The sequence below is a fragment of the Microplitis mediator genome, chromosome 5 (genome assembly GCF_029852145.1).
Source record: "Microplitis mediator isolate UGA2020A chromosome 5, iyMicMedi2.1, whole genome shotgun sequence".
Lineage (NCBI taxonomy): Eukaryota > Metazoa > Arthropoda > Insecta > Hymenoptera > Braconidae > Microplitis > Microplitis mediator.
The window spans coordinates 22926665-22939812 of NC_079973.1; the positions used below are offsets into that span (position 1 = coordinate 22926665).

The 13148-nt window shown below is 29.3% G+C and overlaps 1 protein-coding gene across 1 annotated transcript; it reads left to right on the forward strand.

Moving 5' to 3' along the window:
• Positions 1 to 1441: 1441 nt before the first annotated feature.
• Positions 1442 to 7718, forward strand: LOC130668405 (serine-rich adhesin for platelets-like). Its single transcript, XM_057470685.1, has 6 exons — positions 1442 to 1878; positions 1985 to 2206; positions 2297 to 3495; positions 5152 to 5401; positions 6406 to 6758; positions 6970 to 7718. The coding sequence occupies exons 3-6, from the start codon at positions 3429 to 3431 to the stop codon at positions 7659 to 7661; spliced, it is 1362 nt and encodes a 453-aa protein (XP_057326668.1). The 5' UTR covers positions 1442 to 1878; positions 1985 to 2206; positions 2297 to 3428; the 3' UTR covers positions 7662 to 7718.
• Positions 7719 to 13148: the final 5430 nt, after the last annotated feature.

The following is a 13148-nucleotide window of genomic DNA, read 5'->3' on the forward strand; positions in this document are numbered from 1 at the left end:
AAAATGTGACAGAGGAATACTATTTATTTTTTTAATGAGCAGAGTAATTCTAATTTGTATAAAAGTTAAAAATTTGATAAAAGTAAGCGGTCACAAAAAAAAAATTCCCGACTGAAAGTAGGGTAGAGGTATCAGTTGTGGCCACTCCATTTTTTGACATTTAATCCTTCATTTTAATTAATGAAAAAGTGTAAAATAAAATTTTCATTTTCATAGTGGGATAGAAGTATCTTCAAACGTATTTAAAAAATTTATTATGTTATCGGGTTTTTTACAAATTATTTTATTTAACCTTCCGTCTTTCGCGCGGTCTCGCCACCCTTCGTTCGTCGCGCCGCGGCGTTCCGCCGCTATGTATTTAATGTTGCGATGTTGACAAGTATCATAACTATGATTCTAAAAAATTAAAACCTCACAAGCTTATACGACTGATTTTTTTTTTAAATTTTTGAATAAATAAAAATTTTGTATTAAATAAAAATATTAAAGAAAGAGATAAATTAAATGAGCTGGAAATGAGTCGCTGGTAGTAACTGGCAACACTGCGCAGAAAATCCGAACAAATTCAATGCCTGAGTTTACTCGCGTCAGCGGCACATCGCCGCGTTTCTCAGGTTTTCTAACAAAAGAAATTATTTTTTGAATATTTAAAATATCGAAAAAATAATTATCATTCATTCATTCGATACTAAAAAGTATAGTAGAAGAACTCATAAAATTTCAAAAGACTAGGAAATTTTTTTTTCTTTTTAAATAATCTTTTAATAAAAATTGCGGCGCTGCGCTCATAGCGCGATGGACGAAGGGTTAAATTTTTCAAGCGTCCAAAACTGGCTCTAAAGTGGCCAAAAACGGTACCTCGACCCTAAATATTTTTGATTCAATGAAATTTTTTTGAAAACCTCGATTTTCTCGGATAAAGTAGAAATCTCTGGCCAAGGCGAATTCTCTTGGCTCAAAAAAATCTTGACTTGATTCCCGAAAACGTTTGTCTTCCAAAATATTTTTTTGACTCAAGATAATTTTTTTTTCTGTATAGGTATCCAATGAAAGCCATAATTATAGTAAATAATTATAACGTTTTTTGCCATCTACTTCAATTTATTCAACTGGATAATCAACTTTTTTTATGATAACAATTTTTACTTGCGCTACAAGAAGTAATCACTACATCTTTGTTGTAATAACAATTTGTATAGCAATATATACTAATTTTTTCTAAACTTTTATTTCTGTGCTAAATCATGAGAGTATTAACTCACATTTCCCGACTCGTTTTTTTTTAATACGGCGTAAGAGGGTCAACAATTTTTATAAGTAAACTTCTCTTTCGAGAACGCTGTTAACTGCTAACAGTTAACATTGTTTAATAAAAGCACTAGAGTCACATATATTTATAATAGTGAACAATGAAAATGGACATATGAATATAAACGAGGAAAAAAGCTTTTTCGTTTTCGTTTTGTCGAAATTTTCAACGGAAAATATTTTAAGCGAAGAAAGAATGATAGTTGGAACAGAATGTACGAAAAAAAACAATAGGATTACTAACACGAAGACGAGTCTAAACTTTAGAATGAAGAGTCGACCTAGTCAGATGATATATAATATACAGATATATAGAGACGTTCGTTAGTCTAATGGCTTTTCTAGTGTTCATCGCATCTCCAATAGGTGCATAGGACCAGATAGACCTGTATATTTGTCCCTATATAAACCAGTTCATGGTTACCTGGAGCTCAGTGTTGGGTAAATCGCTGGGTGAAGTCTATCGTGAAAATTTACAGGTTTTCGTGAGTTTTCTGAACAATAACTACAACAATACATCTATAATGATTATTTTACTTGCTGGCATTTTATTCTTCGGTGTAATTAATGGTAATTTATTATTATTATTATTAAAAATTTATTGATAAGTCATGTGTGAATAAAAAATTTAATTAAAATGTCTAGTGATAATTAAAAAAATAATAATAAATTATAGGAAATCCAATAATGAATGAATTAAAAACACCTGAAACAGTATCGATGGAAACGAGAGATAAAAGTTGGACTCCAATAGAAAATTCGTGGTCACCGTCGTCGATAGGGAGGTTTTTCCGTTACGTTGATTCGGATAAAAATGAATTGCTATTGATGAAAAAACGTATTGAAAATATTGAGCGTTCACAGCGTGAAATTTATGAATTATTAAAAAAAATAACAAGTAATATATTTTTATATATCTGTTACTTCATTTAAATATTCTATTACTAGTAAGTTAATTTTTTAATTTAATATGTTTTTCAATGCATAGAAAATGGTTCAAGCAATTGTCAGTTTATAAAAGATCCGCCCCAATCTACTTTGGAAATTAAAGAAGACCAGAAACCAATTCCAGTTATCTCGAAAACTTCATCCTCTTCACCTCCGACCTCAACTTCAGCTTCAACTTTGATATCCGTATCTACATCTTCAATTTCCACTAATTTTACTTCTCCTTCTCCTTCTTCTTCTTCAACTATTTCTGGACTAACTAATATTGATTTTACAATTGAAGATGCCAAGTCTTAAACTCCGTTCAAGTAGAAATAAACCGAGTAGAGACAGTTGTGTTGTCAAACAGAAGCGCACAATAATCGACAGTATTTTCCTCCGGCGAATTTGTAGACAATGTCAAATTAACAGTTTAAAAAGTATCGCCGCCATAGGCAATGAAAGTTATTTAAAATTATCTACTGCTGACATTCGAGGCACATCAGATTAGGTAGATTGTATTATTCCAATCGACAACACACATTGAATTTAAATACCAGTGTTATTTAACACTACTATCAATATTCAGAGCCGCTTGTCTTGGATTTTAAATTTAATTTAAAGACTAATCAAATTAATGTGTTAATTAATGTCCTTTATTTAAACTTTCGAAGACTGAGTTCATGTAATTATTTATTTTTTTTTTTTTACTAGACTTTACGCAGTTAAAGTATTCGAAAAACTAGACTAGATCCTTAAAATTGTAAATGACTTTCAGAAAATAAAACGAATATTCATTAGAAAAAAAAAATTATTGACTTCGAACTAATGAATCGCGGGTTTTTCCAACGACCTCGCTCTTGATTAAAAAATCCTCTTTGTCTTATCATTAATATAAGTCATTAGAATGAATACTTCCTTATACTATTTATGATAAATATATGAGTATATAAATAACTATTAACTGTAAGTTTAAAAAATGCAAGTAAAGTAATGAGTTATTTACTGGGTTCCGAAAAAAAAATTTCTTTTTTTTATTGACCGCTCGGCTTGTAGAATAAACGCATGGGTAAATCCAATAGGTTGCGTCTAAATACGCATGGTGCATTTTAATTGTTATTGTAAGGTCGTTTATTCTTGTTAAAAAAGGGCAGACAATGTGGTAAAATGTCATAACGTTGTGAGAAGTCGCAATGGCCAGGTATAGGCCATTTATTTATTTTTTATTTTTCGTGATTACGTTTACGTCAATTTTGGCAGGTAATTATAATTTATAAATAAATGTTTACTAGTTAGTTTATTCATATTATTTAAAAGTAATAAATTTATTTTAAGACACATTCAATTTATTGATTTATTATTTTTCATGGAACGTTAGATAGTAATCGCAAACTATAACATTCTATGCTAGCTTTAATTATTAAATAATGAAGACAATATATCATTGAGAAGAGTATCGTATAAATTTCGAGGTCGTTTTTACTAGTTAATAGCTATTAATGACGCTATTTTATACTCAGGGTCAATTAGTTGAAGAAAATTATGTTTATTTGATCATGTTTTTTTTATGATACTTTTTAAGTTCAATAAATTTATTTATTTATTTTTACTTAATTATTTACACTGAAAAAAAAAACATAAGTTGAAAAGAAATATTTTCTTAAGTAATAAATCAATATAAATTATCATATTATTAATTTCTTATCTGAAATGTAGAATCATTTTCTCAACAAAAAAACCTATATTCGATACTGTCATTCTAATACGTCGTATCCCACATTTGGGAAAATTTCAGGAGACGATAAAAACGTTTCACGGTCGGTAAAGAAAATTATTTGTATTTAATATGTCTACATTCGTATAACCTACAAATTTATTTTCGTTTTTCATAAAATACAGGCATTTGTAGTGAATAAATAATTTTGAATTATATGCTGTAAGAAGAGTCAAAAATTATGCATAATGACCTTCTTACTTATGTCGTTAATTGCTTCCTTAAAATTAACTTAAAATTGAAAATGTTAAGCGTGACTGAACCTATGCGAATGTGGGATACGACATATTAGAATATTTATTGAAAAATACTAAATAAACAATTTAACCTCTAAAATTTTGACATAAGCTACACATTGTTACAATGATTCCATTTTTCAAGAAAAGTGAAAATGTCAGATTTTGTGGGATACGACGTATTAGAATGGCAGTATCGATATGTTGATTTGAAATGCACGCAACAAAATGAATTATAAAAATTAGTAATTGATAACTAAAAATTTATAATGTGGTCACAATTTAATATCATTTAAAACAGTAATTTCGTGGTTTTATTGAATATATTATAATAATCTTGCAAGATGACGTATTTTATCATTTCAAACAATGAAATTTAAAGACCAAAATTGACTAGTTTTTTTTCATATCAATATATTTTAGAGAATCATTCTTATACTTTTGAATTATCTTCTTTGATGCGGGTTGATTGTTAAAATGATAAAAATTAATTGAAAATCCGAATAAAATTTATCACTTATTTTTGTGCGTGCGAGCTTTTTTCGACTAAGAAAATGATTATCAATGAAATCTTGAAATTTTTCCACAAAAAAAAAAATTAGATTTAAAATTTTCACTCTAAAAATGAATTAGTGAAAGTCACTGCGAATCAGTGGATAGTCACTATTTCTACATATATAAGTATACCATTAATTTAACCAATGGTATACTTATAGCTGGTTCCCAGTGAATATTCACTAATTCGAAGCGAATTTCACTCATTCATTTTTAGAGAGCAATAGCATAATTTTTCGTAAGAAGAAAATACAATATGTCTAAAATTCTTTTCCTCTCAAAGAACTTGTAATTATTTATTTATGATTTAATTTAAATTTAAATAATGAGACGTAATGATGGATTTGATAGACCGAGTGCACTTTGAAGAGGAAAGACAGAGATGGAACACGCCACCAGAGTTAGTTCCAGTGGGGAGTGAGAGAAATGAAAATGAAAATAATTCAGACAATCCTCAAGCGAGATTTTTACCGTTCACAGCGAGCTTTACCTTGAACACTGGCGCCAATAATGCTCATTCTTTGAGCGTTGGAGGCTCTGATGAGGGAATTAGTTTATCGCAAAGTCAAAGTAGCAGCTCGAGTTTCTTTGAAAATTCCAGGTGATTAATACCGTATTTCTTTCGAACGTTTCAATAACTTTTTTTTACTTCATTACGTATCCGTTCTTTAATGAAACCTTAGGCTTTTACATGGATCAATACTCAAGAAACAGAGATATTTTTTGCTGAGTACTCATTTCTCTTTAATTAAAAAAAAGAAAAAAAAACGGAAAGTGAGAATTGATACTGGCAATCCAAGATGGCTGAGTTAACCGTTGAGTTCATTCGTTCTTAAATTTCACATAGAAGTTAAATTCACTTTACATTTTGCTACTCATCAAAATTATCTGGTGTCAATTTTAAAAATATGACACATGTATAAATTTCTAAACTCAAGTGAAAATTTCTTTACCCTAAACAATTTCCATTATGAGTGTAGAGATCATCACGTTATCCCGAAATTTTTCCGGATTTTTGAATCTCTAGTTTCTGAAATCTAGAAGAGGAGGAGGGGGGATACTTTAAAGCAATCTATCGATTATAAGCTTCAATTTCATACCCGGCATGTGATTTTCGTAAAGAAATTATTTTCAATTTGAACTAAATTACAAAAATTTTTACTTTTGATAGAAATTGAAGTACGCGGGAATTTCAAAAAAGTTAAATTAATTTATATTTTAAATTCAATTACATAATAATTAGTCACACATTTACTTATCTTTGAAAATGAGAGGCAGAAATTCGAGTGGTCTTATGACTGTTTCATTACATACGCACCATTAAATAATTACATCTGAATCACTTAAATATTGATAAAACTTTTAATAACACGTGTATTGAGTTGTTATTTTCCATTGATCAAAATACGATAATAATAATGCGTCAGAATAACATTTCACTGAAAAAATATATAACTCTGTCACATTAATGATTCAGATTTAAAAAAATAATAATTAATTGTGTATAATCAAGTGTTCTTTTGTGCGGTTTCGAACATATTTTTCAATTAATTTTATTTTCATCAACCTAAATATTTATTTTAATTTTATTTATTGAATTATTAGGCCAGGAATATCTGCAAGTCAATCAACATCATTTTCCGCTGGACTCGCGGGTATTTCAGCATCCGATGCGAATTCATTAAGCTTAAACCATCCAATTTTCGGGAGAGATGGTGGTAATTCTGCTAACAGCAATTCTTATTCTTGGGGTGAAGCGAATTCTTCGTCCGCGGGAAAAGTCGTCAATAATCAGGCAATTACGAGCGCTCAATCGAGCGTTGGCTCATCATCCAATTCCGTTTCGTCGGGTGCATCTTCAAGTGCTGGAAATTTTGCTTCGTCTGCTTCGAATGCTGGTACTTCAGCTAATCGTGATCATTCCTCGTGGAACATTCACCCGAATTATCAAAATCAACGTAATAAATTTTATTATCGAATCATTCATTTTAAAAATGAATAAGCTTTTCTTTTTCAAATTTATTCAATAAATAATTAATTGCTTTATTTTATCAACTGCTTGAAATTTTTTAGTGACACATTGATAAATAATTATTATTATTTTTAAATTTAGTAATACTCATTTAAATAACAAGAGATTATAATTGCGCAATATTATTTTAATTGCAGATTTCAATAACCCGTACACAAGGCCTCAAGAAACGACCAGTAATTTTCCACAAAAATGGGAACAAAAACTGCCGGAACCATCATCGAATAGATACTGGTCACAAAATCATCAACAGAACCAACAAAATCCTTCATTACAAATTTCAGGTGTCTCTGCATCATCATCAGCGTCAAGTTCAGCTAATGGTCATTCATTTGGCCAGTCGTCTGCAGGCAGTAGCTCAGGAGACAATGGAAAACCGTCGTCTTGGGCTCATAACCGTGTAGAGTCATCGGGAAATGCACAGAGCCTGGCTCAAGGAAATGCAGCTACGGTTCAACAAACTTCAGATAAAGTTGACGGGAGTTTTAGTTCTGGCGCTATATCTGCAAGCTCTGTTGACAATGGCCATGCACTCGGCACTTCGATCTCCGATAATCGAGGGCATTATAATCGCGGTCAAGTTACTGGACAGTCTGCTGGAAATTCAGATATTCGCGGTACTGCTAATGCTGGAACTGTGTCACTTATTAAATTTCCCGATAACTCAGCGCCGAGGGAATTTATTCAAAGCAGATTCGAGGGAAATGCTAATAATAATGACAATAGTGGCCAATTAATGAGAAGAAGACCGAAAATGAAACGTAGGAATCCAGTTGATAGATTTTTAACAGATATTACTGATACTGTTGTAGATTTATTTGATATTTAATTCATTTATTTATGTAAAAGTTTATTATTGTGAATAAATCATTAAATATAAAATTTATTTAAATACAAAATTTTTAAAAATTACATCAATAATTAGAATAATTTACATGGATAAAAAAATTTTGAAGCTACAAAGTTTCGATAGTTAATTGGTTACGTAAATTGTTACACGGTAAGAAATTTTCTTTAAAAATTACCGTTAAATTCACTGTAATCGTGGGACATAATGCGGCGCTTTTATTTATTACCATTTTTTAAATAAAAATTACGAAAAAATTTATTTATTTTATGGTAGACTTCATAGAATTTACCGAAAACCGAATAAAATTTACAGTAGACTACGGTAAAATTTGTTGAAAAAAAGTTAAAAATTATCTCACTTACCGAGAAATGATTAGGTCGTGCCATTTGTCCCACGACAAATGAAATTTTTTTCAGTGTACTGATGTTGACGATCAAAAACTAAAAAAATTTTTTTTTCCGTTTCTCGATATGTTCATGTAGAATTAAAATCAATGAACTCATAAATTTTAAATGTAATAAATAAAAGTAATAAAACTAAAATAAAAAACTATTTATAATCCGTTCCGAAATTTTGTCGGTTCATTTCCCTTCAAGCTCTCAACTTTGAATTTATGAGTATATAAATATATATATTTATATAAAGAGTATATAATAAAAACATTTAATCATGAAAAAAATAATGTTATTAGTTTGCATTCAATTACTTGTCATAAATGAAGCAATAGGTGAATTTATTCACCCACCATGCAAATCAGACAATACATATGTACGTACATAGTAATGATAATTTAATAAACAAATTAGATAACTAATTATTTAAATATTACTCCACTTATAGTGTCGTAGGAACAGTCAATGCTGTTCGAACATCTGTGATTACTCGCGATATTATGGTCGGAAAATCTGCATCGAATCTCCTGAGTGGAATAAAACGGATGTTAAAATCGTGCATATTTCAATGGTCACGGAAAACAGTAAAATATTAAATAAGTGCACTCTAAAACAAGGTGTAGTACGTATAATTTAATTAAATATTTACCAATAAATTGATCATATATTTATATATTTACTGTCTTATATGTTTACAGTGTTTGAGACATGAAGATTGTTGTTCGAATTATTGTGAATTTGCAGTACCGTCTTTTCCTGGCCATTGTAATAATAACTTCAAAAAGGCTTAATAAGAAAACATACACAGAAAAAAATAATTTCTTGGCGCACAAAATTTTGTCTCATCTCAAGAAAATTTTTGTTTTTAATTCATACGGCAAAAAGGCGTCAAAATTTTTTGCACCAAGAAATCCTTTTTTTGTGTAACTTTATTTATTTTAACAACAATCAAACAAGTGCATAAATAAGTTTTAAATATCAAGAGCTGAGGGTATTAATAATTAATATCAACAAACAAGAAGAGGTTTTCTATGCTCGCACTGATCGCTAATACTAAATATATTAACATAAAATTAATACCTGAAGATTGATGGAGCTTTGAAGATGGATTAAGTATATATTTTGTTTCCAAAATCTTTCCAATAATGTATTTTTTCAAATGCACAAAATTATTAAAAGTTTGAAATTATGTAAACCATATCATTTGTTTTCATTAAATCTGATGACATATTTCGCTGCTTGCTCTGAACTACTCGGAGCAGTGCGAATTAATACCAAAAGAGTCCGATTGTTAATTTAAAAACTGAAAATTATTTTACTACGAAAATTTGTTGGTGAACGAGGTTATTTTTCCTTATCGATCTGTAATGGATCTCGTTATTCATATTTTACTTATTGCTTTTAATCAATCTATTGAAAAATACCCTACATTTATATATTTATTTATTTATTAATAATTTTTCGACCCTGGAATCGAGATTCCCTAAGGGCCGCAATATGCAAAAGTATTACAAGGTATAGTATAATAATAGTATTTAAATATAAACATACAATAAGTAAGATAAATTTAGTAAATTAAATGAATGGAATTGATTAAGTTAATAAAATAGATAGATAGGTATACACAATAAAAAATATTGTGTATTTGTGTCGAAAACGGTTTGTGTTAAACTAACACAAAGTTTGTGTCACTTTTTGTAACATAAAAAATGTGTTATACACTCTTTATTAACACATTTTGTGTGTTACTGTGGAATTCTTTGCGCCCTCTTGTGGCGATATTTCAACATAATCTTTGTGTTAAAAAGGGGTTACACAAATTTCGTGTCAACTGTTTTTAACACACAAACTGTGTTGATTTTACACAATATTTTTTACTGTGTAGGTCGATAGACTCCAATTATATAATAGTAGTATATAAATACATATTTAATCAATAATATGATAAGAATCAATAATCGAATATATTCATAAAGTGGACCTAATTTATGTCTTTCTGTAGAAAATAATTATAACACTGATCTAAATTCTTTATAAGTTGTAATTGACACAATAGATGAGGGCAGATCATTCCATACTCGAATAGCAGACAGTAAAAATGAATGTTCATAAGTATATGTACGACAGGTTGGTTGATACAGGACATCAATTTGATGAATATTTATGGTATTGATAAATAAGTAAATTGGTTCATTATTTGAGCGGCATTTAAATTAAATAAATATATTTAGTGTTCGAAAAATCTTGTTAATTTTAGAAATTTTTCGGGCTTGCTCCGATCAGTCCAGAACAAGCAGCTGAAAACGTCATGAATATGTTTATTTTAAAAATACCGCTTACTTTTTTTTAAAGCCGACATAAAATTTCATTGGAAGAGGAACTGTCTGATAATTGTATGACAATTATACTTTAATTGTAGTATTGATACTTTTTTAAAAAATAGTCATTAAGTTAAAAATAGTATCAAAAATGAAGTGATAAAAATATAAAAATAAATTTAAACATTACAGTTACAGCTTATCAACTGTAATTTTAATTATAAGATATTTTATTAGCTTATATTCCAATGGGTTTTATTGTCTTTTTTAACAGTATAAAATTCTTAATGTAAATTAAACTTAAAATAACGATTAATACAATATACGTTTTAATTTAAAAATATATAACATGAAATTCAAATCAAGTATTGTTTCGAAATACAAATAAAAAGTAAAATTGAATAGAAATGACTTGGAATTTTTATTTGATTAAAACAGATTAAATTTTTCGACCCGGGTAATTCCTACCCTGATATCCAAGTTAGCGATAAATTGGCGTCAAACTAACAGCCGCAACCTGTCGCCAAGTTCGCCGCAAAAATTGGTATTTCCAAAGTTACTGTTCTGCACCCGACTCAGTACGGTGCTGAAAAAAATGCTCGATTGTGGTGCAGCACCACACTGATAACTGTACGGAACCTGACTGAGTCGTGTGCGCATATCACTCAGTCAGTTCCCGAACAGTAATCAGTGTGGCGCTGCACCACAATCGAGCATTTTTTTTCGGCACCGTACTGAGTCGGGTGCAGAACAGTAACCAATCGGGTTCCAATCTTTCCGTGTATATGGCATATTATATGGTAACGATTACCATAATATATGGTAACCATTGCCATAATATTGTAGTAACCATTATCATAATATTATGGTAACCATTACCATAATATATGGCAACCATTACCATAATATATGGTAATGGTTACCATATTATATGGTAAAGATTACCATAATATATGGTAACCATTGCCATAACATTATAGTAACCATTACCATAATGTTATGGTAACGGTTACCATAATATTATGGTAACGATTACTATGAATCTTCAGAGACATTTGTCATCATTGAGTAATTTAAAAGTCTGTCACATTAATATTAGATCGCTTATTAGTAATTTTAATCAATTTAAAGCATTTTTCAGAACACATCACTTCCATATAATAATAATAATAATTAATAACAGTTATATTAAAATTGTTCTAATTTAAGATTAAAATTAATTATTTATAAATGTAAATTACTTGATAATCGCAATGATGTATGAAACTCGATTGTTATACTATACAAAAATTGTAATTGAATATATAAAGGATGGCCGCAAGGAGCTTAGACCCCATGGCCAAATAAACAAAATATCTATCTATCTATCTATCTATAATATTATAGTAATCATAACTATAATATATATGGATGCCGTTCCTATAATCAATATTTAAAAAAACCGGTTACCATGCATTATGGGAACCATTTTTATAATATATTGTAATTGTTACCATAAATTTCTCTCCGTGTAGACACTTTCTGAGAAAGTTGATGGCAAAAGTTGACAATTCCATAAGTTGCCTTCAATTTTCTCAGAAACCTGCATTCAAATTGCGGCTCTTCACTGGCACCAACTTTCTCAGAAAGTTGGCGGTAACCTATAGCCAAAAGTTGCAAAAGCTAGAGTGGTCGTCAAGTTGGTCACAAACTAATGAATACCAACTTTTTGAGGAGCAACTCGTGCTATCAGAATGGATATTAGAAAAAAATTTTTATATCAAATATTTTTAGATACATAAAATCCCCGTATCATTAGAATCTGATCAATAGAATTTAAACCTCCTACGCTATTTCAAAAGTATTTACTCTCTGCAGGATCAGCGCAGGATCTACGTAATTCCTGCAATATCACTGGATGATTGTCGTGAATTGTAGCGCCATATGGCTCTGCAGGACAATTCCATGCGATAACGTTCTAAAGAAACTTTTTATCAGCAAGATATTGTCATTTTATCCATAGATGGTTGGTTAAAAACATTACAGATGCCTCTGCGGTAAAACTATTAGAGGTCAAGACTGAAATAAATACTATGATGTTAATAACATAATTAAGTAGTCAAAGAAAATTAATAAATATAATTTTATGTAGAATTTTTTTCATCTTCTCCGATGATCATAAATTAAAATGATTACATTAATTGATGATTATTAAATTAAATTACCGAGTATCATTTATTAATTATTACGTATGAATGCCCGTACTGTAGAAAATTAATTTGTTTTTGCAAATGATTTAAATCTTGGGAAATCCCGGGGTTAATAATTACTGATTAGACGATTAATCAGTTATAATATTAGTCTGATAACTCATTAGGTCAAATTAATACGTTTTCGCATTAACAAATTTAACGCTACTACGCCGTAATTTGTTATCTTGTTATAGATATCGAATATTTTTTTTTTGTTTTCCACTGAATATATTCTTGTGAAATATCATGAAATAAATATATATATGAATTTATAAAAAATTTTAACTTCCTCTTTGTGAAACTTTTTTCCAGACTTCTCGGCGCCAATAAATTATGGTTTTTTTTTTTTTTAAATATATACAATATTAATAATTATTATTATATGTTATATTATTATAAGATTCTACGTCGATCGTCAAGGTTAAAAACAGTAAATTAACATTCTTGATTCGTTCGCACAAAGACGAGAAAGCCGTCGTCGCAATCGCCCACCATAATAGTACAGAAAAGATTAAGTTTGCGTTT

Coding starts and splice junctions, on each gene's coding strand:
- LOC130668405 (XM_057470685.1), top strand. CDS start 3,429: ATGGCCAGGTATAGGCCATTTATTTATTTTTTATTTTTCGTGATTACG. Junction 3,496..5,151: donor GTTTACGTCAATTTTGGCAG/GTAATTATAATT, acceptor TGGATTTGATAG/ACCGAGTGCACTTTGAAGAG. Junction 6,759..6,969: donor CCCGAATTATCAAAATCAAC/GTAATAAATTTT, acceptor TTTTAATTGCAG/ATTTCAATAACCCGTACACA.